The sequence below is a fragment of the Lithobates pipiens genome, unplaced genomic scaffold (assembly GCF_037356315.1).
Source record: "Lithobates pipiens isolate NorthernLeopardFrog02 unplaced genomic scaffold, aLitPip1_a1.2 Scaffold_8, whole genome shotgun sequence".
NCBI lineage: Eukaryota > Metazoa > Chordata > Amphibia > Anura > Ranidae > Lithobates > Lithobates pipiens.
The window spans coordinates 1,806,560-1,833,441 of NW_027507903.1; the positions used below are offsets into that span (position 1 = coordinate 1,806,560).

Here is a 26,882-nt window from a genome sequence, read left to right on the forward strand (position 1 = left end):
CTTGTTCGAGGAAAGTACCTACATGAGGAGTGCCAAAACAGGGAGGGGGCATGTCAAAGAGATGGCTGCTTTGCTAGAGAGTACCTGTCTCTGGCTCTCAGCACTTGCCCGAGGTAAGTACCTTCACGAGGAATACTGAGACAGGGAGGGGACATGTCATCCATTGGACGAGTGCATGGAGCTGGAGGTAGCCGCTCGCTAGCGTAACGGCCGTCACCTCGCTAGCTGTTGTTTTTCGGGGCAGCCATGCACCAAGGGGTGGGCGACCTGTCCCACATTGCCCCTAGGGCTACAATGCACTTAGGAAGAGGGGGCAAAGTATTACATTGTAGACAGTATTTTGTCCTATCAGGAACTGAATACTGTAAAATAAGTGATACTTCTTCTTAAGCCCGACAGGTTAAAAAAACTGAAAAACGTCATTATTGTCTGCCGCTCCCACCTCCCGACCATCATTGACGTAAACTGGAGTGTTTATTCAAGCCGAGGCAGGAAAGGTCATGACTGGATTGGGTGACTATTAACTCAGTTCTATAGGCAACGTTATTATCCTAACAGTCTGTGGCCTGAACCAACAATATCCAGAACGACACGCAGCCTACACCTGTATTTAAAGTGATTGTAGAGCTTTATTAAATTTTTTTATACTTGCCTGCTCTGTGTAATGGTTTTGCACAGAGCAGCCCAGATTCTCCTCTTCCCGGGTCCCTCCAATGGCGCTCCTGATTCCTTTTGGTGAGCATCTCCATAGAAAGACACTTTCTTTGGTGGCACATGTTTGTTCCTGAGCTGCGTTGCCTGTGTCTATAGGCACAGGCAGTGCGGTTCAGCCCCGCTCCCCCGTCACACAGTCTGGTCACGTGATCCTGCAGCTCAGTCTTCAGGGAGCACTCAACAACAGCTGGCAGCCCTGGCTTCTGTGTGACGCCACCCATAGAGCTCCCATGGCCCGGCTGTTGTAGGCACTCCATCCTCTCCCCTGCAGCTGCTGCTCACCGGCGGAGCTGCAGGATGACGTCTCTGGACTGGAGCACATTGAAAAAAAGTTAAAGTGTTACTAAACCCACAACAGAAAAAAATCAGTGTGTATGTGCAGTAAAGCATGCTCGTTATACTCACTGTGGAACCTAAGGGGTTAATCCTCCGCATTGTGTAAAAAGGCTGTTTGATCCTGTCTTCTCTTCCCTGCATTTCTGCAGAATGCATCAAAAAACGCACTTGTGTGAATAGAGGCGTAAAGCGGAAGTACATTGCATCTGAGCAGCGCAAAGCAAAAGCTTGATTTAAAAAACTCGGCGTCCACGCTATGGCCGAACGACGGCCACGGCGCGGACCTGAATTTTTTGCGCGCCCCCTGCAGGGAGCGTGCGGCACGCGCTGTGATCACTGAGTCACCAAGACTTGGGTGATCACAGATCCGAGTAAGGGGCCGATTCCGGGCCCCTTACCACGTGATCAGCTGTCGGCCAATGACAGCTGATCACGTGTGTAAACAAAAGCTCAGTAATGTTTATTTTTTTATTTTTTTATCGTTTTTTTAGTGACTGTTTTGATGTTGAATTTTAAAAGCAGCGGTCTTCTGTCAGATCAGCAAACCTGTGAGATCAGCAGGCTTGCCGCTGCTTTTAAGATTCAACATTAAAACAGTCAGATGGAGTTCTAAATCCTGCATTTCACGATATATATAAGCTCTGTTTACTGGTAAAAGTAAGTGTGAAAGGCAAGACTCCAGTGGGTGTAAAAAGATGTCCGCTTGGTGGCCTCAGACTGTAGGCTTAGTGTGGCTGAGTGCGGGGTGTACCAAGATGGCCGTGGCGGCACGTCACTTCCGTTACGAAATCTGACGGGTCACCTAATCTGACGGAACTCTGGCAGGAGGTTGCGTGCTTAGCTGAGAAAGCCCCTCCTCTCATGAAGACTCCCGGGATGTACGACATCATTTTGGCCTAGGCCAGAAGAGAGATGTCAGTAGACATGTGCAATTCGTTTAGTACTGAGTTTGTTTTTTAACAAATGTTGACAAATTCGTTAATTTCTGAATTTCCGAATTTTTCAATTTCAGAAATTCCAATTTTTCAAATTTTCGGAAATTCAAAAATTTTCATTTGTTTAGATGCGGCATTCGTTATTTCGGATAATTCGTAACTTCAGATAAATTTGTATTCATTACATTCACTAAAAGCTGCATTTGAAAGGAAATTCCAATACCTATCATTTAAGAGTTAGTTATTATTAATTAGTTATTATTTCTAATTTTTACGGATTTTTTTTCTTTTTTTAAGATTTGTAGAATTTTTGGATTTTCACATTTCCGAATTCTGAAAAAAACAGAAAAACAAATGAAACGAAAATGAACGATTTTATTTTTGTCAGTGCACATGTCTAAAAATTAGGAAGACACTGAAGAAATGTAAAAAAATATATATATATATAAAAAGAGTAAATATAATCTCCCTTTCTATCTATTTCCTAATACTGGCAGCATAAGGATTAAAAATAGTTCATGTTGATTGAGAGAGTTTAGTTACATAGTAGGTGAGGCTGAAAAAAGACACAAGTCCATCAAGTCCAACCTCTGTGTGTGATTATATGTCAGTATTACATTGTATATCCCTGTATGTTGCGGTCGTTCAGGTGCTTATCTAATAGTTTCTTGAAACTATCGATGCCCCCCGCTGAGACCACCGCCTGTGGAAGGGAATTCCACATCCTTGCCGCTCTTACAGTAAAGAACCCTCTACGTAGTTTAAGGTTAAACCTCTTTTCTTCTAATTTTAATGAGTGGCCACGAGTCTTGTTAAACTCCCTTCTGCAAAAAAGTTTTCTCCCTATTGTGGGGTCACCAGTCCGGTATTTATATATTGTGGGGTCACCAGTCCGGTATTTATATATTGTGGGGTCACCAGTCCGGTATTTATATATTGTGGGGTCACCAGTCCTGTATTTATATATTGTGGGGTCACCAGTCCGGTATTTATATATTGTGGGATCACCAGTCCAGTATTTATATATTATGGGGTCACCAGTCCGGTATTTATATATTGTGGGGTCACCAGTCCGGTATTTATATATTGTGGGGTCACCAGTCCGGTATTTATATATTGTGGGGTCACCAGTCCGGTATTTGTATATTGGGGGGTCACCAGTCCGGTATTTATATATTGTGGGGTCACCAGTCCTGTATTTATATATTGTGGGGTCACCAGTCCGGTATTTATATATTGTGGGGTCACCAGTCCGGTATTTATATATTATGGGGTCACCAGTCCGGTATTTATATATTGTGGGGTCACCAGTCCGGTATTTATATATTGTGGGGTCACCAGTCCGGTATTTATATATTGTGGGGTCACCAGTCCTGTATTTATATATTGTGGGGTCACCAGTCCTGTATTTATATATTGTGGGGTCACCAGTCCGGTATTTATATATTGTGGGATCACCAGTCCAGTATTTATATATTATGGGGTCACCAGTCCGGTATTTATATATTGTGGGGTCACCAGTCCGGTATTTATATATTGTGGGGTCACCAGTCCGGTATTTATATAATGAAATCATATCCCCTCTCAGGCGTCTCTTCTCCAGAGAGAATAAGTTCAGAGCTCACAACCTTTCCTCATAACTAATATCCTCCAGACCCTTTATTAGCTTTGTTGCCCTTCTTTGTAGTCGCTCCATTTCCAGTACATCCTTCCTGAGGACTGGTGCCCAGAACTGGACAGTATACTCCAGGTGCGGCCGGACCAGAGTCTTGTAGAGCGGGAGAATTATCGTTTTATCTCTGGAGTTGATCCCCTTTTTAATGCCAATATTCTGTTTGCTTTGCTAGCAGCAGCTTGGCATTGCTGAGCCCATCATCTACTAGGACCCCCAGGTCCTTCTCCATCCTAGATCCCCCCAGAGGTTCCCCTCCCCCCAGTCTATAGATTGCATTCAGATTTTTGCCACCCAAATGCATTATTTTACATTTTTCTACACTGAACGTCATTTGCCATGTATTTGCCCCTCCCCCCATTAATCTGTTCAGATCTTCTTGCAAGGTTTCCACATCCTGTGGAGAAGTTATTGCCCTGCTTGGCTTAGTATCGTCCGCAAATACAGAGATTGAGCTGTTTCCCCCATCCCCATCCTCCAGGTCATTTATGAACAAATTAAATAGGATTGGTCCCAGCACAGAACCCTGGGGGACCCCACTACCCACCCCGACCATTCCGAGCACTCACCATTTATCACCACCCTCTGAACTCGCCCTTGTAGCCAGTTTCCAATCCATGTACTCACCCTATGGTCCATGCCAACGCACCTTATTTTGTACAGTAAAGGTTTATGGAGAACGGGGTCAAAATGCTTTTGCAAAATCGAGATACACCGCGTCTACGGGCCTTCCTTTATCTAGATACACCACGTCTACGGGCCTTCCTTTATCCAGATACACCACGTCTACGGGCCTTCCTTTATCTAGATACACCACGTCTACGGGCCTTCCTTTATCTAGATACACCACGTCTACGGCCCTTCCTTTATCTAGATACACCACGTCTACGGGCCTTCCTTTATCTAGATACACCACGTCTACGGGCCTTCCTTTATCTAGATACACCACGTCTATGGGCCTTCCTTTATCTAGATACACCACGTCTATGGGCCTTCCTTTATCTATATACACCACGTCTACGGGCCTTCCTTTATCCAGATACACCACGTCTACGGGCCTTCCTTTATCCAGATACACCACGTCTACAGACCTTCCTTTATCTAGATACACCACGTCTACGGGCCTTCCTTTATCCAGATACACCATGTCTATGGGCCTTCCTTTATCTATATACACCACGTCTACGGGCCTTCCTTTATCCAGATACACCACGTCTACGGGCCTTCCTTTATCTAGATACACCACGTCTATGGGCCTTCCTTTATCTAGATACACCACGTCTATGGGCCATCCTTTATCTATATACACCACGTCTACGGGCCTTCCTTTATCCAGATACACCACGTCTACGGGCCTTCCTTTATCCAGATACACCACGTCTACAGACCTTCCTTTATCTAGATACACCACGTCTACGGGCCTTCCTTTATCCAGATACACCACGTCTACGGGCCTTCCTTTATCCAGATACACCACGTCTACAGACCTTCCTTTATCTAGATATACCACGTCTACAGACCTTCCTTTATCCAGATACACCACGTCTACAGACCTTCCTTTATCTAGATACACCACGTCTACGGGCCTTCCTTTATCCAGATACACCACATCTACGGGCCTTCCTTTATCTAGATACACCACGTCTACTGGCATTCCTTTATCTAGATACCCCACATCTACTGGCCTTCCTTTATCTAGATACACCACGCCTACTGGCATTCCTTTATCTAGATACCCCACATCTACTGGCCTTCCTTTATCTATATACACCATGTCTACGGGCCTTCCTTTATCTAGATACACCACGTCTACGGGCCTTCCTTTATCTAGATACACCACATCTACGGGCCTTCCTTTATCTAGATACACCACGTCTACGGGCCTTCCTTTATCTAGATACACCACATCTACGGGCCTTCCTTTATCTAGATACACCACGTCTACGGGCCTTCCTTTATCTAGATACACCACGTCTACGGCCCTTCCTTTGTCTAGATACACCACGTCTACGGGCCTTCCTTTATCTAGATACACCACGTCTATGGGCCTTCCTTTATCTAGATACACCACGTCTATGGGCCTTCCTTTATCTATATACACCACGTCTACGGGCCTTCCTTTATCCAGATACACCACGTCTACGGGCCTTCCTTTATCCAGATACACCACGTCTACAGACCTTCCTTTATCTAGATACACCACGTCTACGGGCCTTCCTTTATCCAGATACACCACGTCTATGGGCCTTCCTTTATCTATATACACCACGTCTACGGGCCTTCCTTTATCCAGATACACCACGTCTACGGGCCTTCCTTTATCTAGATACACCACGTCTATGGGCCTTCCTTTATCTAGATACACCACGTCTATGGGCCTTCCTTTATCTATATACACCACGTCTACGGGCCTTCCTTTATCCAGATACACCACGTCTACGGGCCTTCCTTTATCCAGATACACCACGTCTACAGACCTTCCTTTATCTAGATACACCACGTCTACGGGCCTTCCTTTATCCAGATACACCACGTCTACGGGCCTTCCTTTATCCAGATACACCACGTCTACAGACCTTCCTTTATCTAGATATACCACGTCTACAGACCTTCCTTTATCCAGATACACCACGTCTACAGACCTTCCTTTATCTAGATACACCACGTCTACGGGCCTTCCTTTATCCAGATACACCACATCTACGGGCCTTCCTTTATCTAGATACACCACGTCTACTGGCATTCCTTTATCTAGATACCCCACATCTACTGGCCTTCCTTTATCTATATACACCATGTCTACGGGCCTTCCTTTATCTAGATACACCACGTCTACGGGCCTTCCTTTATCTAGATACACCACGTCTACGGGCCTTCCTTTATCCAGATACACCACGTCTACGGGCCTTCCTTTATCTAGATACACCACGTCTACGGGCCTTCCTTTATCCAGATACACCACGTCTACGGGCCTTCCTTTATCTAGATACACCACGTCTACGGGCCTTCCTTTATCTAGATACACCACGTCTACGGCCCTTCCTTTATCTAGATACACCACGTCTACGGGCCTTCCTTTATCTAGATACACCACGTCTACGGGCCTTCCTTTATCTAGATACACCACGTCTATGGGCCTTCCTTTATCTAGATACACCACGTCTATGGGCCTTCCTTTATCTATATACACCACGTCTACGGGCCTTCCTTTATCCAGATACACCACGTCTACGGGCCTTCCTTTATCCAGATACACCACGTCTACAGACCTTCCTTTATCTAGATACACCACGTCTACGGGCCTTCCTTTATCCAGATACACCATGTCTATGGGCCTTCCTTTATCTATATACACCACGTCTACGGGCCTTCCTTTATCCAGATACACCACGTCTACGGGCCTTCCTTTATCTAGATACACCACGTCTATGGGCCTTCCTTTATCTAGATACACCACGTCTATGGGCCATCCTTTATCTATATACACCACGTCTACGGGCCTTCCTTTATCCAGATACACCACGTCTACGGGCCTTCCTTTATCCAGATACACCACGTCTACAGACCTTCCTTTATCTAGATACACCACGTCTACGGGCCTTCCTTTATCCAGATACACCACGTCTACGGGCCTTCCTTTATCCAGATACACCACGTCTACAGACCTTCCTTTATCTAGATATACCACGTCTACAGACCTTCCTTTATCCAGATACACCACGTCTACAGACCTTCCTTTATCTAGATACACCACGTCTACGGGCCTTCCTTTATCCAGATACACCACATCTACGGGCCTTCCTTTATCTAGATACACCACGTCTACTGGCATTCCTTTATCTAGATACCCCACATCTACTGGCCTTCCTTTATCTAGATACACCACGCCTACTGGCATTCCTTTATCTAGATACCCCACATCTACTGGCCTTCCTTTATCTATATACACCATGTCTACGGGCCTTCCTTTATCTAGATACACCACGTCTACGGGCCTTCCTTTATCTAGATACACCACATCTACGGGCCTTCCTTTATCTAGATACACCACGTCTACGGGCCTTCCTTTATCTAGATACACCACATCTACGGGCCTTCCTTTATCTAGATACACCACGTCTACGGGCCTTCCTTTATCTAGATACACCACGTCTACGGCCCTTCCTTTGTCTAGATACACCACGTCTACGGGCCTTCCTTTATCTAGATACACCACGTCTATGGGCCTTCCTTTATCTAGATACACCACGTCTATGGGCCTTCCTTTATCTATATACACCACGTCTACGGGCCTTCCTTTATCCAGATACACCACGTCTACGGGCCTTCCTTTATCCAGATACACCACGTCTACAGACCTTCCTTTATCTAGATACACCACGTCTACGGGCCTTCCTTTATCCAGATACACCACGTCTATGGGCCTTCCTTTATCTATATACACCACGTCTACGGGCCTTCCTTTATCCAGATACACCACGTCTACGGGCCTTCCTTTATCTAGATACACCACGTCTATGGGCCTTCCTTTATCTAGATACACCACGTCTATGGGCCTTCCTTTATCTATATACACCACGTCTACGGGCCTTCCTTTATCCAGATACACCACGTCTACGGGCCTTCCTTTATCCAGATACACCACGTCTACAGACCTTCCTTTATCTAGATACACCACGTCTACGGGCCTTCCTTTATCCAGATACACCACGTCTACGGGCCTTCCTTTATCCAGATACACCACGTCTACAGACCTTCCTTTATCTAGATATACCACGTCTACAGACCTTCCTTTATCCAGATACACCACGTCTACAGACCTTCCTTTATCTAGATACACCACGTCTACGGGCCTTCCTTTATCCAGATACACCACATCTACGGGCCTTCCTTTATCTAGATACACCACGTCTACTGGCATTCCTTTATCTAGATACCCCACATCTACTGGCCTTCCTTTATCTATATACACCATGTCTACGGGCCTTCCTTTATCTAGATACACCACGTCTACGGGCCTTCCTTTATCTAGATACACCACGTCTACGGGCCTTCCTTTATCCAGATACACCACGTCTACGGGCCTTCCTTTATCTAGATACACCACGTCTACGGGCCTTCCTTTATCCAGATACACCACGTCTACGGGCCTTCCTTTATCTAGATACACCACGTCTACGGGCCTTCCTTTATCTAGATACACCACGTCTACGGCCCTTCCTTTATCTAGATACACCACGTCTACGGGCCTTCCTTTATCTAGATACACCACGTCTACGGGCCTTCCTTTATCTAGATACACCACGTCTATGGGCCTTCCTTAATCTAGATACACCACGTCTATGGGCCTTCCTTTATCTATATACACCACGTCTACGGGCCTTCCTTTATCCAGATACACCACGTCTACGGGCCTTCCTTTATCCAGATACACCACGTCTACAGACCTTCCTTTATCTAGATACACCACGTCTACGGGCCTTCCTTTATCCAGATACACCATGTCTATGGGCCTTCCTTTATCTATATACACCACGTCTACGGGCCTTCCTTTATCCAGATACACCACGTCTACGGACCTTCCTTTATCTAGATACACCACGTCTATGGGCCTTCCTTTATCTAGATACACCACGTCTATGGGCCTTCCTTTATCTATATACACCACGTCTACGGGCCTTCCTTTATCCAGATACACCACGTCTACGGGCCTTCCTTTATCCAGATACACCACGTCTACAGACCTTCCTTTATCTAGATACACCACGTCTACGGGCCTTCCTTTATCCAGATACACCACGTCTACGGGCCTTCCTTTATCCAGATACACCACGTCTACAGACCTTCCTTTATCTAGATATACCACGTCTACAGACCTTCCTTTATCCAGATACACCACGTCTACAGACCTTCCTTTATCTAGATACACCACGTCTACGGGCCTTCCTTTATCCAGATACACCACATCTACGGGCCTTCCTTTATCTAGATACACCACGTCTACTGGCATTCCTTTATCTAGATACCCCACATCTACTGGCCTTCCTTTATCTAGATACACCACGTCTACTGGCATTCCTTTATCTAGATACCCCACATCTACTGGCCTTCCTTTATCTATATACACCATGTCTACGGGCCTTCCTTTATCTAGATACACCACGTCTACGGGCCTTCCTTTATCTAGATACACCACATCTACGGGCCTTCCTTTATCTAGATACACCACGTCTACGGGCCTTCCTTTATCTAGATACACCACATCTACGGGCCTTCCTTTATCTAGATACACCACGTCTACGGGCCTTCCTTTATCTAGATACACCACGTCTACGGGCCTTCCTATATCTAGATACACCGCGTCTACGGGCCTTCCTTTATCCAGATACACCACGTCTACAGGCCTTCCTTTATCTAGATACACCACATCTACGGGCCTTCCTTTATCTAGATACACCACGTCTACGGGCCTTCCTTTATCCAGATACACCACGTCTACAGGCCTTCCTTTATCTAGATACACCACGTCTACGGGCCTTCCTTTATCCAGATACACCACGTCTACGGGCCTTCCTTTATCTAGATACACCACGTCTACGGGCCTTTCTTTATCTAGATACACCACGTCTACGGCCCTTCCTTTATCTAGATACACCACGTCTACGGGCCTTCCTTTATCTAGATACACCACGTCTACGGGCCTTCCTTTATCTAGATACACCACGTCTATGGGCCTTCCTTTATCTAGATACACCACGTCTATGGGCCTTCCTTTATCTATATACACCACGTCTACGGGCCTTCCTTTATCCAGATACACCACGTCTACGGGCCTACCTTTATCCAGATACACCACGTCTACAGACCTTCCTTTATCTAGATACACCACGTCTTCGGGCCTTCCTTTATCCAGATACACCACGTCTATGGGCCTTCCTTTATCTATATACACCACGTCTACGGGCCTTCCTTTATCCAGATACACCACGTCTACGGGCCTTCCTTTATCTAGATACACCACGTCTATGGGCCTTCCTTTATCTAGATACACCACGTCTATGGGCCTTCCTTTATCTATATACACCACGTCTACGGGCCTTCCTTTATCCATATACACCACGTCTACGGGCCTTCCTTTATCCAGATACACTACGTCTACAGACCTTCCTTTATCTAGATACACCACGTCTACGGGCCTTCCTTTATCCAGATACACCACGTCTATGGGCCTTCCTTTATCCAGATACACCACGTCTACAGACCTTCCTTTATCTAGATATACCACGTCTACAGACCTTCCTTTATCCAGATACACCACGTCTACAGACCTTCCTTTATCTAGATACACCACGTCTACGGGCCTTCCTTTATCCAGATACACCACATCTACGGGCCTTCCTTTATCTAGATACACCACGTCTACTGGCATTCCTTTATCTAGATACCCCACATCTACTGGCCTTCCTTTATCTATATACACCATGTCTACGGGCCTTCCTTTATCTAGATACACCACGTCTACGGGCCTTCCTTTATCTAGATACACCACATCTATGGGCCTTCCTTTATCTAGATACACCACGTCTACGGGCCTTCCTTTATCTAGATACACCACATCTACGGGCCTTCCTTTATCTAGATACACCACGTCTACGGGCCTTCCTTTATCTAGATACACCACGTCTAGGGGCCTTCCTTTATCTAGATACACCTCATCTACGGGCCTTCCTTTATCCAGATACACCACGTCTACAGGCCTTCCTTTATCTAGATACACCACATCTACGGGCCTTCCTTTATCCAGATACACCACATCTACGGGCCTTCCTTTATCCAGATACACCACGTCTGCGGGCCTTCCTTTATCTAGATACACCACGTCTGCGGGCCTCCTTTATCTAGATCAGGGGTCTCCAAACTGCAGCCCAAGGGCCAGATGTGGCCCTTTGCTAGCCTTTATCCGGCCCTTGGGACACTATTCCTCCCACTGACACCAGCAATGGGGCACTATGTCTTCCACTGATACCAATGATGTATCATACAATTACAATACAATACAATACAATTCCTCCTACTAATACCAATAATGGGGCACTACTCCTCCTACTGACCACCAACCCTGAGGCCATATTTATTCTCACCGATGTTGGGCTTGGGGCAATTTTTATCCACCCCCCCGCTGGCCACAATCCAGCCCTGCTAAAATCTGAAAGACAGTAGACTGGCCCATTGTTTGAAAAGTTTGGAGACACCCGATTTAGATGGCAACTCGCCTCCTCGTAGAAGGTTTGTAGATGGTGGTTTGGCAAGAACGACTCTTCATGAATCCATGCCGATTACTGCTGATGATACCGTTCTCATTACTAAAATCTTGTATATAGTCCTTTAGTTTCATCTTAAAAAAATCTATTACTGGAGCAGCCAAGCCGAACTGCTTACAAAGAGCAAAGTAAGGAGCAAGTCGCCGGTCACCACAAGATCCCGGCTATAGAAAATTTTGATTCTTTTGTATTTATTTCTGCACCGGTGTCGGTGTCCGCCTATTCTGACGATGAAATGTCCTTTGCAGTTGCTGTCTCACGACCGTTACCGGGCCGCTCAGCGCATCGCTGTGTTCCTGAACATGCCGGATGAGATCCAGACCGGGGACATCCTACGCGACCTCTTCAGGCAAGGTAAAGCCTGCTTCATTCCGCGGTACCAGCGTGGCAGCAATCACATGGACATGGTGAGGCTGAGCTCGGTGGAGGAGATTCAGAACTTGCCAGTAACGACCTGGAACATCCGTCAGCCCGGGGAGGGAGAGTGCCGGGAGGAAGCTTTGTCCACGGGTGAGCGAGATGTTTCTGTGAACATCTAAGTCTAAATGGAGCTTTCATCTTCCAGTAATGTGCAGTAATATGTCCGTTTAACCACTTCAGCCCCCCGGAAGATTTGGCTGCTGAATGACCAGGCCACTTTTTGCAGATTCGGCACTGCGTTGCAATTGCGCGGTCATGCGACGTGGCACCCAAACAAACGTCCTTTTTTTCCCCACAAATAGAGCTCTCTTTTGGTGGTATTTGATCACCTCTGCGGTTTTTATTTTTTGCGCTATAAACAAAAAAAGAGCAACAATTTTGAAAAAAACAAAAACTATATTTTGTACTTTTTGCTATTATAAATAGCCCCAATTTTTTTTAAAAAAAGCAAATTTTTTCTCAGTTTAGGCCGATACGTATTCTTCTACATCATTTTGGTTAAGAACAAAATCACAATAAGCGCAAAAGTTATAGCATCTATAATATAGGGGCTAAATTTATAGCATTTTTATTATTATTTTTCTTTTTTACTAGTAATGCGATTTTTATGGGGACTGCAACATTACGGCGGACACATCGGACACTTTTGACACATTTTTGGGGCCGTTGTCATTTATACAGAGATCAGAGCTATAAAATTGCACTGAGTACTGTAAAAATGTCACATGCAGGGAAGGAGGTTAACACTAGGGGGAGGTGATCAAGGGGTTAAGTGTGTTCCCTGTGTGTGTTCTAACTGTGGGGGGAGGGGACTGACCTAGAGGAAATGACGGATTGTGGTTCCTATCTATTAGGAAGTCACGATCTGTCATTCCTCACAGAGCAGAACAGGGATTTGTGTGTTTACACACACACACGCGTCTGTTTTCTGCCTCTGCCCGCGTTTGCTTGTGGCCGGCGGTCATCGCGACCGTCGGCCACAAGCATTGGCACCCCCGCAGTGGGCGCTCGCCAGCTATCCTGATACCATGAGCTACGACGGCTCGCGGGAGTGTGCTGACCTGGCACAGTAAAATGACAGCGGCTGGTCGGCAAGCAGTTAAAGAAGAATTCCAGGTGTGGATACAGTGGTGCTGAAAAAGTTTGCATACCCTGGCAGATATGGTGACATTTTGGCATTGATAGTGCAAATATGACTGCTAAGAAGGAAACAGGGAAGATTGAGAGGGCTGGAGGGTAACCAACCCCCGGGACTTTTATACGGTACCCTAATCGAAGCAGATCAATGACATGCCCATATTAAAATAAATAATTTTATTTAAAGGACAAACAAATATAAAAACAACAGTATGAACACGGTAGATACAAATATCGATTAGTTGTGTACAGAGCAGGTACAAGATCACAGATGACCACACATTACCAATCTATACACATAAAGATGCTGCAACCTTCAACATGTTTCGCTCGCTTGAGCTTCATCAGGACAATGCAGCTAGCGTTTAAAAACATATAGGTCATAGCTCATGAAATAAATATGGTCAATATCCAAAGTTAGTCACCCCCACACCAAAGAAAGGGAAGGGGGTGTTGTTGTTTTTGAGAAAACCGTTGACAATTGACATTGAAGGACCTGCTGCAGGTGGACCTGGGGTTTCTAGCGGCTTAGCCTTATAGGCTATGATAGCGCTTGAAAGGAAGACGGTCAAAAAGGATTCCGTCTTAGGCAGTCTGACATTATCCTGTTAATTAAAGGCATATCGTCCTAATTAATCCCTATTGATTCTACTAAATCCCACTATCACCACTTTCAGATCGCTGTCGGGACCTTTGATCTTTCTCTGCGGTTTTCTCAAAAACAACACCCCCTTCCCTCTCTTTGGTGTGGGGGTGACTAACTTTGGGATATTGACCATATTTATTTCATGAGCTATGACCTATATGTTTTTACAACGCTAGCTGCATTGTCCTGATGAAGCTCAAGCGAGCGAAACATGTTGAAAGTTGTAGCATCTTTATGTGTATAGATTTGTCATCTGTGATCTTGTACCTGCTCTGTACACAACTAATCGATATTTGTATCTACCGTGTTCATACTGTTGTTTTTATATTTGTTTGTCCTTTAAATAAAATTATTTATTTTAATATGGGCATGTCATTGATCTGCCTCGATTAGGGTACTGTATAAAAGTCCCGGGGGTTGGTTACCCTCCAACCCTCTCAATCTTCCCTGTTTCCTTCTTAGTATTCAAATTTTTGGGATGTGGTACCCCTTTATAGTAAGAATTCTATCCTGATCACTTCATCTTTATATCTCTTTTGTTGCAAATATGACTGATCGTGCCAAAAAAAAAAAAACAAAAAAAACAACAACTGCCTTTTATTTAAGAATAGAGATAATATGAAGTAATTTATTATCACATAGTTGTTTGGCTCCTTTTTAAATTTCAATGATAACAAAAATCACCCAAATGTCTCTGATGAAAAGTCCGCCCCTCCCCCGGAATGTTTGGCCTTGGTACAGACACAGAAGGTGGCACACACACAGGTTACAATGCCAATTAAAGGTTCATTTCCCACATCTGTGGCATTTTAAATTGCATTTAGTGTCTGTGTGTAAATAGTCAATGGGTTTGTTAGCTCTCACCTGGATGCACTGAGCAGACTAGATACTGAGCCATGAGGTGCAGAAAAAGAACTGTCAAAAAACCTGCGTAACAAGGTAACCGAAACTTTAGAAAGATGGAAAAAGACATGTAAAGATAACCAAAGCCTTAAATTTGCCAGTCAGTACTGTTCAATCACTTATTAGGAAGTGGAAAATTCGGGGGGTTTCTTGATACCAAGCCAAGGTCAGGTAGAGCAAGAAAGATTGCAGCCACAACTGCCAGAAGAATTTTTCGGGATACAAAGAAACCCCCCCCCCCCCACAGGTAACCAGGCTGATGTTAAAAAAAGATGGTGTGGTTGTTTTAAGGAGCACAACACGAAGGTACTCGAACAAAAATGAGCTGCATGGTTGAGTTGCCAGAAAGACGCCTATACTGTGCCAATGCCACAAAAAAAAAGGCCAGTTACAATATGCCCAACGACACTTTGACACGCCTCACTGGGCTTTTTTGTGGCATTGGCACAGTAAAGGCTTCTTTCTGGCAACTGGACCATGCAGATCATTTTTGTTCAAGTTTCGGCATATTGTGCTCCTCCATCCTTCCCGCTCTACATCCTAAAATCAATCCCCCTGTGTGCCCACAGCGCCCACTGGTGGGGTGGGCCAGCAGCACTGCAGGGCAGAGGGACACGTGGGGACTGGGAGCAAGTGGAACGGGGTGCAGATTCAAGAACTGATCCCCCTGCAGTGCAGCCGGAGGGAAAAAGAAGAGTAGAAGCTGGCAGCGCTGCAGGGGGATCCACAAGAGTCAGCAATAAGTCCCCCTTTTGAAGTCATGGGGCCCATGCCTGGTACAGGAAGGCTGGCTGCGCTGCCTTAGCGGTGGCCCTGGTGCTGCCCATCAGTGCCGCCTCATCAGTGCAGCCTCGTCGGTGCCTCCTCATCAGTGTAGCCTTATCAGTGCCCATCAGTGTAGCCTTATCAGTGCCCATCAGTGCAGTCTATTCAGTGCCTATCAGTGCAACCTCATCAGTGTCCATCAGTGTAGCCTTATCAGTGCAACCTCCTCAGTGCCCATCAGTGCAACCTTATCAGTGCAACCTCATCAGTACCCATCAGTGCAACCTCATCAGTGCCCATCAGTGCAGCCTCATTAGTGCCCATGAGTTCAACCTTATCAGTGCCCATCAGTGTGGACTTATTAGTGCCCATCAGTGCTGCCTCATCAGTGCCCATCAGTGCAGCCTTATCGGTGCAGCCTCGTTAGTGCCCATCAGTACAACCTTATCAGTGCCCATCAGTGTGGCCTTATTAGTGCCCATCAGTGCTACCTCATCAGTGCCACCTTATCAGTGCCCATCAGTGTGGCATTATTAGTGAACATCAGTGCTACTTCATCAGTGCAACCTCAACAGTGCCCATCAGTGCAACCTCATCAGTGCAACCTCAGCTGTGCCCATCAGTTCAGTGTCAGTGCAACCTCATCAGTGCCCATCAGTGCAACTTTATCTGTGCCCATCAGTGTGGCCTTATCTGTGCTCATCAGTGCCACCTTATCAGTGCCCATCAGTGTGGCATTATTAGTGCCCATCAGTGCTACCTCATCAGCGCAACCTCAACAGTGCCCATCAGTGCAGCCTCAGCTGTGCCCATCAGTTCAGTGTCATTGCAACCTCATCAGTGCAACTTTATCTGTGCCCATCAGTGTGGCCTTAACAGTGCCCATCAATGCAGCGTTGTCAGCACAACCTCATCAGTGCCCATCAGTGTAGCGTCATCAGTGCCCATCAGTGCAACCTTATCAGTGCCCATTAGTGAAGAAGAAAAATTATTATTTGCAAAAGCTTATAACCAAAACTTAGAAAAACTGTTTGTTTTTCTTTTTTTTCAAAATGTTTGGTCTTCTTTTGTTTGTTTAGCAAAAAATACCCCCCCCCCCCCCCCCCCCGTGGCAATTAAATACCACCAAAAGAAAGCTCTAGTGTGAAAAAAAAATTGTACTCATGTCATCTGTGTACCGTGTTACATGACCGCGCAATTGTCATTCAAAGTGCGACAGTGCTGAAAGCTGAAAATTTGGCCTGGGCGGGAAGGGGGTTTAAAAGTGCCCGGTAGGTAAGTGGTTAAGACAAGTAATTATAATACACCTATCTAATCACTAATGCTAGCAGCATAAAGGAAGTGAATACATGTAGATTGAGAGAGTTGAGTTCCGCTCTTTATCCAGGAATAGATCAGTACCGGTCACAGTGCGGGGGGGTTTGTGTTCCTTTGGAATGCGGGGGGGGGGGGGGGGGTTTGTAGGTTCACAAATGTCGCAAAAAGGAGGAGAAGATTTTGTCACAGAGCCACAGAACTCGATACTCTGTTGTAAATGTTATCGAGCGCTTCCCAAGCAATGAATGAATGTGTGCTAACAAAAAATCTTCAATCAACCAATGAAACCGGATCTATCGTCTGCGAATGGAAATCAGCCAAAGTTGCCGGCAAAGTCTTTTTACGTAACAAAATGTTTTAGTGTACAGAGTGGATCCGATCATCACCAACAATACCGTCTTCACATTCCACCCTCCGTCCCTCCATTGTCTTCTGTCATTGCTAAATATCAGATCTTTTTGTAATTAACTAAACTGGGGGGGAGGGGGGCGCTCACCTCTGAACGTCTTGAGACCAAGCATGGCCAGCGGGTAAAATAAGTATTGAACACGTCACCATTTTTTTTCTAGGTAAATAGAGCAGGGGGTAGGCAACCTCGGCACTCCACCTGTTTTGAAAACTACAAATCCCATAATGCCTCTGCCTCTGGCAGCCACGCCTACAAATCCCATCATGCCTCTGCCTCTGGCAGCCACGCCTACAAATCCCATCATGCCTCTGCCTCTGGCAGCCACGCCTACAAATTCCATCATGCCTCTGCCTCTGGGAGCCACGCCTACAAATCCCATCATGCCTCTGCCTCTGGGAGCCACGCCTACAAATCCCATCATGCCTCTGGGAGCCACACCTACAAATCCCATCATGCCTCTGGGAGCCACGCCTACAAATCCCATCATGCCTCTGAGAGCCACACCTACAAATCTCATCATGCCTCTGCCTCTGGGAGCCACGCCTACAAATCCCATCATGCCTCTGGGAGCCACGCCTACAAATCCCATCATGCCTCTGCCTCTGGGAGCCACGCCTACAAATCCCATCATGCCTCTGCCTCTGGGAGCCACGCCTGTGATTGTCAGGGCCTTGAAATGTCTCCTGGGACTTGTAGTCTCACCGCAGCTGGAGGGGTGAGGTTGCCTTTCCCCTGCCCTAGAGAATAAAATGGCAGTCGTTGCAATACTTTTACGTCACACCGTATTCGTGCAGCCGTCTTACAAGCGCAGTTTTTTTGGGGGGAAAAAAAATACACTCTTTTTTTTCCACAAATCTTTTTTTATTACATTTCTTAGGCTGCTTTCACACTGGGACGGTGCGGGCGTCGGCGGTAAAGCGCCGCTATTTTTAGCGTCAATTTACCGTCGTTTTAGCGGCGGTCTGCGGGCGCTAGCGGGGTGGTTTTAACCCCCGCTAGTGGCTGAAAAAGGGTTAAAACCGCCCGCAAAGCGCGCTGTCCCATTGATTTCAATGGGTAGGAGCGGTTTAGGAGCGGTGAATACACCGCTCCTTCACCGCTCCAAAGATGCGGCTAGCAGGACTTTTTTCACTGTCCTGCCAGCGCATCGCTCCAGTGTGAAAGCCCTCCGGCTTTCAAACGAGTGAAAGGGGCCGGTCTTTTTCAGGCGCTACACAGGCGCTATTTTTAGCACTGTAACGCCTGAATACCGCCCCAGTGTGAAAGCAGCCTTAAAGCGGGAGTCCACCGTTTTTTTTTTTTTTTTTTAAAGTCAGCAGCTACAAATACTGCAGCTGCTGACTTTTAAAATAATGACACTTACCCGCCCAGCGCGCCCCCGCGATGACGGCACCCGAAGCCGATCTCTTGATCGTCTCTCGGGTGCTGCCGCCGCCATCTTGGGTATGGGAATCAGGAAGTGGAGCCTTTCGGCTTCATTTCCCGGTTCCCTACTGCGCATGCGCAATAAGGATGGTCCCCGCTGTCTCTGGGATCCGCGTGTTTCCCAGCAGGCAGCGGGGGACTTTCGGAAAGGGGCGTAGATTCTGCGGAAAGGGGCGTACCTTCTGCAGAATCTACGCCGGAAGTGGGTGCAGATACCTGTACTGTACAGGTACCTGCACCCCCCCCCCTTTCCCCCCTGAAAGGTGCCAATTGTGGCGCCGGAGGGGGGGAGGGTTCCAATGAACGAAAGGTCCACTTTAGGGTGGACCTCCGCTTTAATTGCAAACAAAACACAAAAAAACACAACGCAACATCATACACATTAAACCAAAGGTATAATAGTACGATTTACAAAATCTAAAATAAGAATTATTGATCCAACAAGGAATGAAAAAAGGGAAGAAGAAAAATAAAAAATAAATAAAAAATGAATTAATACAGAAAGTAAACCTCGATTCCTTCTATCGCCAATGACCCCGAACATTTCTCATATGAGAATGCACTTATTATAGACAATAGCCCCCTTGGGCGTTCGATGCTGTGCGCGGTTTGTCCAGCCTCTTTGCCTGCACTTTATCGTATTTACTAGGGCAGCCCCTAATTCATACAAGTTATCACCATACAGTGGAAGATTATTATTTACCAATTGCTTCCAAATTGAGAGCTCTTTTTTTTTATTTAAAAACAAGATAACAGTAAAGGTAACCCAATTTTTTTTTTTTTCTATATTGTGAAAGATCATTTTACGCCGAATAAATTGATACCCAACATGTCACGCTTCAAAATTGCGCCCGCTCATGGAAAGGCGACAAACTTTGACCCTTAAAAAATTTCCATGGGTGACAATTTAAAGTTTTGATACAGGTTCCAGTTTTAAGTTACAGAGGAGGGTCAAGAGCTAGAATTATTGCTCTCGCTCTAACGATCGCGGCGATACGTCACGCGTGTGGTTTGAACACCGTTTTCATATGCGGGTGTGACTTATGCTTTCGCTTCTGCGCGCGAGCTCAGTGGGACGGAGCGCTTAAAATTTCTTGGGGGTTTTGTTTTCTTACTTATTTCACTTTTTTTTTTTTTTGTTTTTTTTTTACACTGTCTTTAATAAAAAAAAGAAATTGGGTCACTTTTATTCCTATTACAAGGGGGGAAAAAAACTTTTTTTCTTATTTATTTTACTTTTTTTATTTTTACACTGTTTTAAAAAATATATATATTGGGTCACTTTCATTGCTAATACAAGGAATGTAAACATCCCTTGTAATAGAAAAAAAAGTATGGCAGGACCTCTCAAATGATCTGGGGGGTCAAAAAGATCTCACATTTACACTAAAATGCAATAAAAAAAAAAAAAAAAAAATGAAATGTCCTTTTTTTTTTTTTTTTTTTGCAAAAAAAAAAAAATACATTTATTTTTTTGCAAAAAAAATAAAAATAAAAAATGTCCCCTTTAAGACCATTGGGCGGAAGTTTCCATCATCCAATGGTATAGAGCCGAGTGGGGGGCCATCTTTCCCTCACTCGACTCCATGTCTCTCAGAGGAAAGTGCCCATCAGTCCAACCTCCTCAGTGCCCATCAGTGCAACCTTATCAGTGCCCATCAGTGTGGCCTTATTAGTGCCCACGAGTACAACCTTATCAGTGCCCATCAGTGTGGCCTTATTAGTGCCCATGAGTACAACCTTATCAGTGCCCATCAGTGTGGCCTTATTAGTGCCCATGAGTACAATCTTATCAGTCCCCTTCGGTGTGGCCTTATTAGTGCCCACGAGTACAACCTTATCAGTGCCCATCAGTGTGGCATTATTAGTGCCCATGAGTACAATCTTATCAGTGCCCATCAGTGTGGCCTTATTAGTGCCCATGAGTACAACCTTATCAGTGCCCATGGCACTTCACAGGCATACTATAGACACCCCCCAGGCACGATATTTAAAGGAATATATCACTTTTTTTTTCACTTTAATCGTCATTAAAATCAGTGCTCCCGCCAAAACGGCCGTTTTTAAAAACATTTTAGGCATTGACCCATGTCCCCTGGGGCAGGAGCCAGGTCCCCAAACCCTTTTTAGGACAGTATCTTGCATATTAGCCATTAAAATTAGCACTTTTTATTTCAAACATTCGAGTCCCATAGACTTCAATGGGGTTCTAAAGTTCGCACAAATTTTCCGTCCGCTTGAAAGTTCTGGTGCAAACCGAACCGGGGGGTGTTCGGCTCATCCCTAATCGTGACAATACCTTATAATTAGGGTTGTCCCCATACCGAGTATTTGCAGGAGCACTTGTACTCGTGCAAATGCTCCCGATGCCGATACCTGGACACTCAGTGATTATGGGTGCAGTGGCGGGGGAAGTTATAATCACTGTTCTCCCTGTGTGGCTTTCATTAAAGAGGAGGTCCACCCTAATAAAAAGCATAAAAAGGCCCCTAAAAAAAACAAAAATTATTTTTTCACTTACCAGAAATGGCTGTTGCTAGGCAGATCGTCCTAATCTGCCTCTTCCTATTCCACAGTGATCTTTGGTCTTCTCCTCCTCGCGTTGTCTTCTGGTGAATGGGGCGCGGTGTGTTGTGGGAACTGTGTGTGTCCCACAACACAGCGCGCCCCATTCACAAAGCGCCTCGCGCATGCGCAGTGGGAAATGGGCAATGAAGCCGCAAGGCTCCACTGTCTGTTTCCCTTACTTCGAGAGTTGAGGGACGGGTCGGCCTCAGGCGTCCGACATCACAGGCACCCTAGTAAGGTAAGTGTTCTTATTAAAAGTCAGCAGCTACAGTGTTTGTAGCTGCTGACTTTTAATTTAAAAAATTTTTTTTTTCGCTGGCCCACCACTTTAAAGCAGCTGACAGCCGATTCTCCTCCTCTCCCCTCTGCGGCTTTTAGCTGCTTTAATGAATCCCACACAAGGAGATCGGTGATTATAACTTCCCCCAATCATCCCTGAGTGACCCCTGTATCCTCCTCCGGCTCCCCTCTGTGTCCTCCTCTATGCTTCTCCAATCCCTCCCATGTCCTCCTCCGTTCCCCACAATGTGCTTCTCCGCCCCCCCCCCCCCCCCCCACACATCCTCCATTCCCCCTCTGTGTTGGCCTCCAGTCCTCCCCTGTCCTCCGTTCCCCCTTCGTGTGCTACTCCAGTTCCCCCCCCCTCCTCCGTTCCCCTCTGTGTGCTCCTCCAGTTCCCCCCCCCTCCTCCGTTCCCCTCTGTGTGCTCCTCCAGTTCCCCCCTCCTCCGTTCCCCTCTGTGTGCTCCTCCAGTTCCCCCCCCCCTCCTCCGTTCCCCTCTGTGTGCTCCTCCAGTTCCCCCCTCCTCCTTTCCCCCTCTGTGTGCTCCTCCAGTTCCCCACCCCCTCCTCCGTTCCCCTCTGTGTGCTCCTCCAGTTCCCCCCTCCTCCTTTCCCCCTCTGTGTGCTCCTCCGGTTCCCCCCCTCCTCAGTTCCCCCTCCATGTGCTCCTCCGGTTCCCCCCTCCTCCTTTCCCCCTCTGTGTGCTCCTCCTGTTCCCCCCCTCCTCAGTTCCCTCTCCGTGTGCTCCTCCGGTTCCCCCCTCCTCCTCTGCCCCCCCTCCATGTCCTCCCCCGGTTCCCCCCTCCTCCTCCATTCCCCCTCCGTGTGCTCCTCCTGTTACCCCTCCTCCTCCGTTCCCCCTCCATGTGCTCCTCCGGTTCCCCCCCTCCTCCTCCGTTCCCCCTCCGTGTGCTCCTCCATTCCCCCCCTCCTCCATTCCCCCTCCGTGTGGTCCTCCGGTTCCCCCCTCCTCCTCCGTGTGCTCCTCGGGTTCCCCCCTCCTCTGTGTGCTCCTCCGTGTGATCCTTGGGTCCCCCCCTCCGTGTGCTCCTTCACTCCCCCCCTCGTCCTTCTCCCCCCCCATTCCCGATCGGTCGTCAGTCCCCCTCCCTGTCCTCCTCCACTCCCACTGTCCCAGATCTTTTAGGATGGAGAGCGGTGGAAGGAGCCGGTAAATCTGTAATTTACCGGCTCCTTCCTTTTCTGAATGGACTACATAAGTGATAACTGATGTGTTTACGTAAACTGTGTTTACGATGCTTCAGTTTATGAATGGAGAGGAGCCTCCGTCTCCTGTCCATTCATGTTTAGTGCAGCTGAGGCTGCAGAGAAAGGGACTGGGGAATCTGTGTCCTCTGTCAATTTCCATGTCTCAAAGGGAAGATATCAGGGGTCTGTTTAGACCCCGACATCTCACCAAAGCCCCCTTACCACCACCCACCCCCCCCCCCCCCCCGACAGGGTTGAATATATAAAAAAAAGAAAAAAAATTGTAATAAGTATCTCCTGTTTACTTGGTGGCCCCTGTAATAGGAAGTCCCGTCTCCTGGGCCGCCATTGGACCAGTGTTCTGTTTATCATAGGAGATTCTCACTGTATGTAATCTGTCGGTGCTCATCCCGCCCCCCTCCCTGTCACCTCTAGGCTGCAGATGGGCATCAATCAGGCTGCATTGATGGCAATGGTGAGGCTGTAGATGGCCACTGACCCTTATTTTTCTTCAACGTTCCTTATTTAAATTTTTTGTTTATATATATATATATATATATATATATATATATATACATACACAGTATCTCACAAAAGTGAGTAGACCCCTCACATTTTTGCAAATCTTTTTTTCTATCTTTTCATGTGACAACACTGAAGAAATGACACTTGTCTACAATGTAAAGTAGTGAGTGTACAGCTTGTATAACAGTGTAAATTTGCCGTCCCCTCAAAATAACAACACACAGCCATTAATGTCTAAACCGCTGGCAACAAAAGTCAGTACACCCCTAAGTGAAAATGTCCAAACTGGGCCCAAAGTGTCAATATTTTGTGTGGCCACCATTATTTTCCAGCACTGCCTTAACCCTCTTGGGCATGGAGGTCACCAGAGCTTCACAGGTCACCACTGGAGTCCTCTTCCCCTCCTCCATGATGACATCACGGAGCTGGTGGATGTTGGAGACCTTGCGCAAACTTTGGAGCAGAGTGTGGAGGCCATAGCCGGCAGGTGGAACCCTCAACAGCATACAGCGGAGTAGAACCTATACGCTTGCAACCCCCTAGGGGGTACGTGGATCTGGTGAGTGGGGACCCAAAAGGGGAAACAAGCACGGAAGTCACTAAAGAAAATTATATGATCACGAAAGTCACCTTTCTTGTTTTTTCTGAGCTGGGATTTTTACACACTGTTGGACGTTTATCAGAAGAACTTTTGTGGACTTTCTTCACTTTAACCTATATATCTTTTTTCCACTGAAAAAATTTGTAATTTTTATTTTTATTTTTATGTTTATTATCTTTTTCTATTTTTTATTTATATATATTTTTTGTATTTTCTATTTACTATCTGATTTATTTGCTATATGTGGATGGGAAGGTCACTGTAAACCTAAGTATAGCTTTCACTATTGATACAAGGTTTCACTTATTAGGGCACGTATATATATATATATTTTTTGTGGTATATCCCTTGTGGTATATAACTTTTTCTTTTTGACACATTATTTTGGTTGTTAGACATATATATGTACTGCCTGCCTTTACAGGTATCACCTATGTAGGGGTTGTTGATTTATTCCTTGGTTTAACTCACACAAGCCGGTACTCATAGTAATAAGTTCACATAGGGCCCACATTGCACTACTATCGATTGAGTATATTATCTATAGGGGGAGCTAGTATAAATATTACACATAAGGATTTTTTATTCATACATGTAGAGGAATTAACTACAATTACTCACATAGCACTCTAAAAGTTCTTGCAGCTTCGTGTGTTCTATCTTTATTTATTTATTTTTATATATACTCACTTTTATACTTTTCATTCCCCTATTGGGTTATCTGCACACCTTTTTGAACTTGGATAAGGCTCTCAACTGAAGTTTTCTTATGCACAGCTCTGTACCCATCTGTGGAAGCTATTATATGTGTATGGTGGACGCACACTACTGGTGCCACTAGTGTATGCATATATGGATATATAAAATCAGTATAATTATATATATAGATATATACAGATAAAAAATAGGGAAAGATCTGTACTATTATATTAGTTTGGCATATTGATACTGGTCACTTACCGGAGGTCTAATAGTATAACCACCACTTGAAGGTAGCGCCAATAGCCCCCAATAAATATCTATATATACAGTATAATGTTTAGGGGTTATAAGTAATTTTCTAGCAATAAAATACAGATTTTTACTTGTAAACAAAGAGTGCCAGAAAAGGCGGGGTCAGCACATGGATAATGAAGGTGTGTGAAGTCTTAAAAGACCTCAACGGGGGTGGACTCCTTCTCTTCATGGCCAGGATTTTGAAGGCCATTGAGCTACCCTCAGGGGCAGCACAGTGGTGTAGTGGTGAGCACTCTCACCTAGCAGTAAAAAGGGTCACTGGTTTGAATCCCAACCATGACACTACCTGCCTGGAGTTTGCATGTTCTCCCTGTGCCTGCGTGGGTTTCCCCCGGGTACTCCGGTTTCCTCCCACACTCCAAAGACAAGCAGGTAGGTTAATTGGCTTCTGTCCCAAATTAGCCCCTAGTATATGAATGGTGACCTTGGATTGTGGGCTCCTTGAGGGTAGGGACTGATGTGAGTGTGCAATGTACAGGGATAGGGACAATTGTAGACACTCACTCAGGTTGAACTGGATGGACTGGTGTCTTTATTCAACCTTACTAACTATGAAACTAAGTAAAAAAAAAAAAAAAAACAGGTCCTAACCATAGAACGTGTGACTTGATCTGAAGCCTGACTTATCTTATGCCACCCGTTTATTACAGGAGGACTAGATCTGGTTCTTGTGCCAGGACTCGGGTTTGATAAGGACGGCCATCGCTTGGGACGGGGTAAAGGATATTACGACACATTCTTGGAACGCTACAACCAACAACTTTCTTCCAGGCCGCACACCATCGCGTTGGCTTTCCAGGAGCAGATCTGTCCCTCCATCCCCGTCACCAACAGCGACTTTGTCATCGATGAGGTCCTATGTGCCGGAGATCTGGAAATGGTTAAAAATTAAGCAATGCTATGGACAGAGGTCATTCTAGGTCATTCTAGGTTGCAAGCAATACCGTGAAATTCCAGGTAATTTATGAATCCAATAAGGTTGGCTACCTCAGGGTTATCATTTCTTTTGTAATATTTCTTGTCTGAGGTCTTCCGGGTCCTCTTTATTTTGCTCTGCTCCGGATCCAATCTCGTCTACCGAGAAAATTAAAATCGTCACCTCCAGTCTCAAGAAAGGTTCCGATATGTTCTTCAGTCAAACACGTAATCTACTTTTCTTAAATCCATGGCCTAAAGACCTTCATCATCTCCCATTTCTGTTTTTCATACCAGGGTGCCATTACCTACCAGGTGCAGCCGCTGCGTCACGTTGTAATTTTGCATGTTTTAATGCTCAATAATAAAAATGGTGAGTTCTTTAATTGTTGTGTTTCTGTTATATATTTATTGCTTGTTCTCCATCTCATCTTCATTCATTGAAACAACTAACGAGATGCCTCCCACCCAGAGGTCCAGCTGAAGTGCAGAGAGATGAAACGTGTCTTCAAGTCTGGCTTCACCCTGGCCGGGCCCCCCCCCCCCCCAGTTACAGTGCCTTGCGAAAGTATTCGGCCCCCTTGAACTTTTCAACCTTTTGCCACATTTCAGGCTTCAAACATAAAGATATAAAATGTTTATTTTTTGTGAAGAATCACCAACAAGTGGGACACAATTGTGAAGTGGAACGAAATCTATTGGATTTTTGAAACTTTTTTAACTAATAAAAAAATGAAAAGTGGGGCGTGCAAAATGATTCGGCCCC

The 26,882-nt window shown here is 45.8% G+C and overlaps 1 protein-coding gene across 1 annotated transcript in view; it reads left to right on the top strand.

Annotated features, from left to right (window-relative positions):
- MTHFS (methenyltetrahydrofolate synthetase) overlaps positions 1-26,502 on the top strand; it is a 43,082-nt gene extending 16,580 nt beyond the window's left edge. The window contains exons 2-3 of the mRNA XM_077473003.1: positions 12,227-12,488; positions 25,852-26,502. Of these exons, the coding sequence (XP_077329129.1) occupies positions 12,227-12,488; positions 25,852-26,093 (504 nt within the window). The 3' untranslated portion in view covers positions 26,094-26,502. The remainder of the gene's footprint in view (positions 1-12,226; positions 12,489-25,851) is intronic.
- Positions 26,503-26,882: the final 380 nt, after the last annotated feature.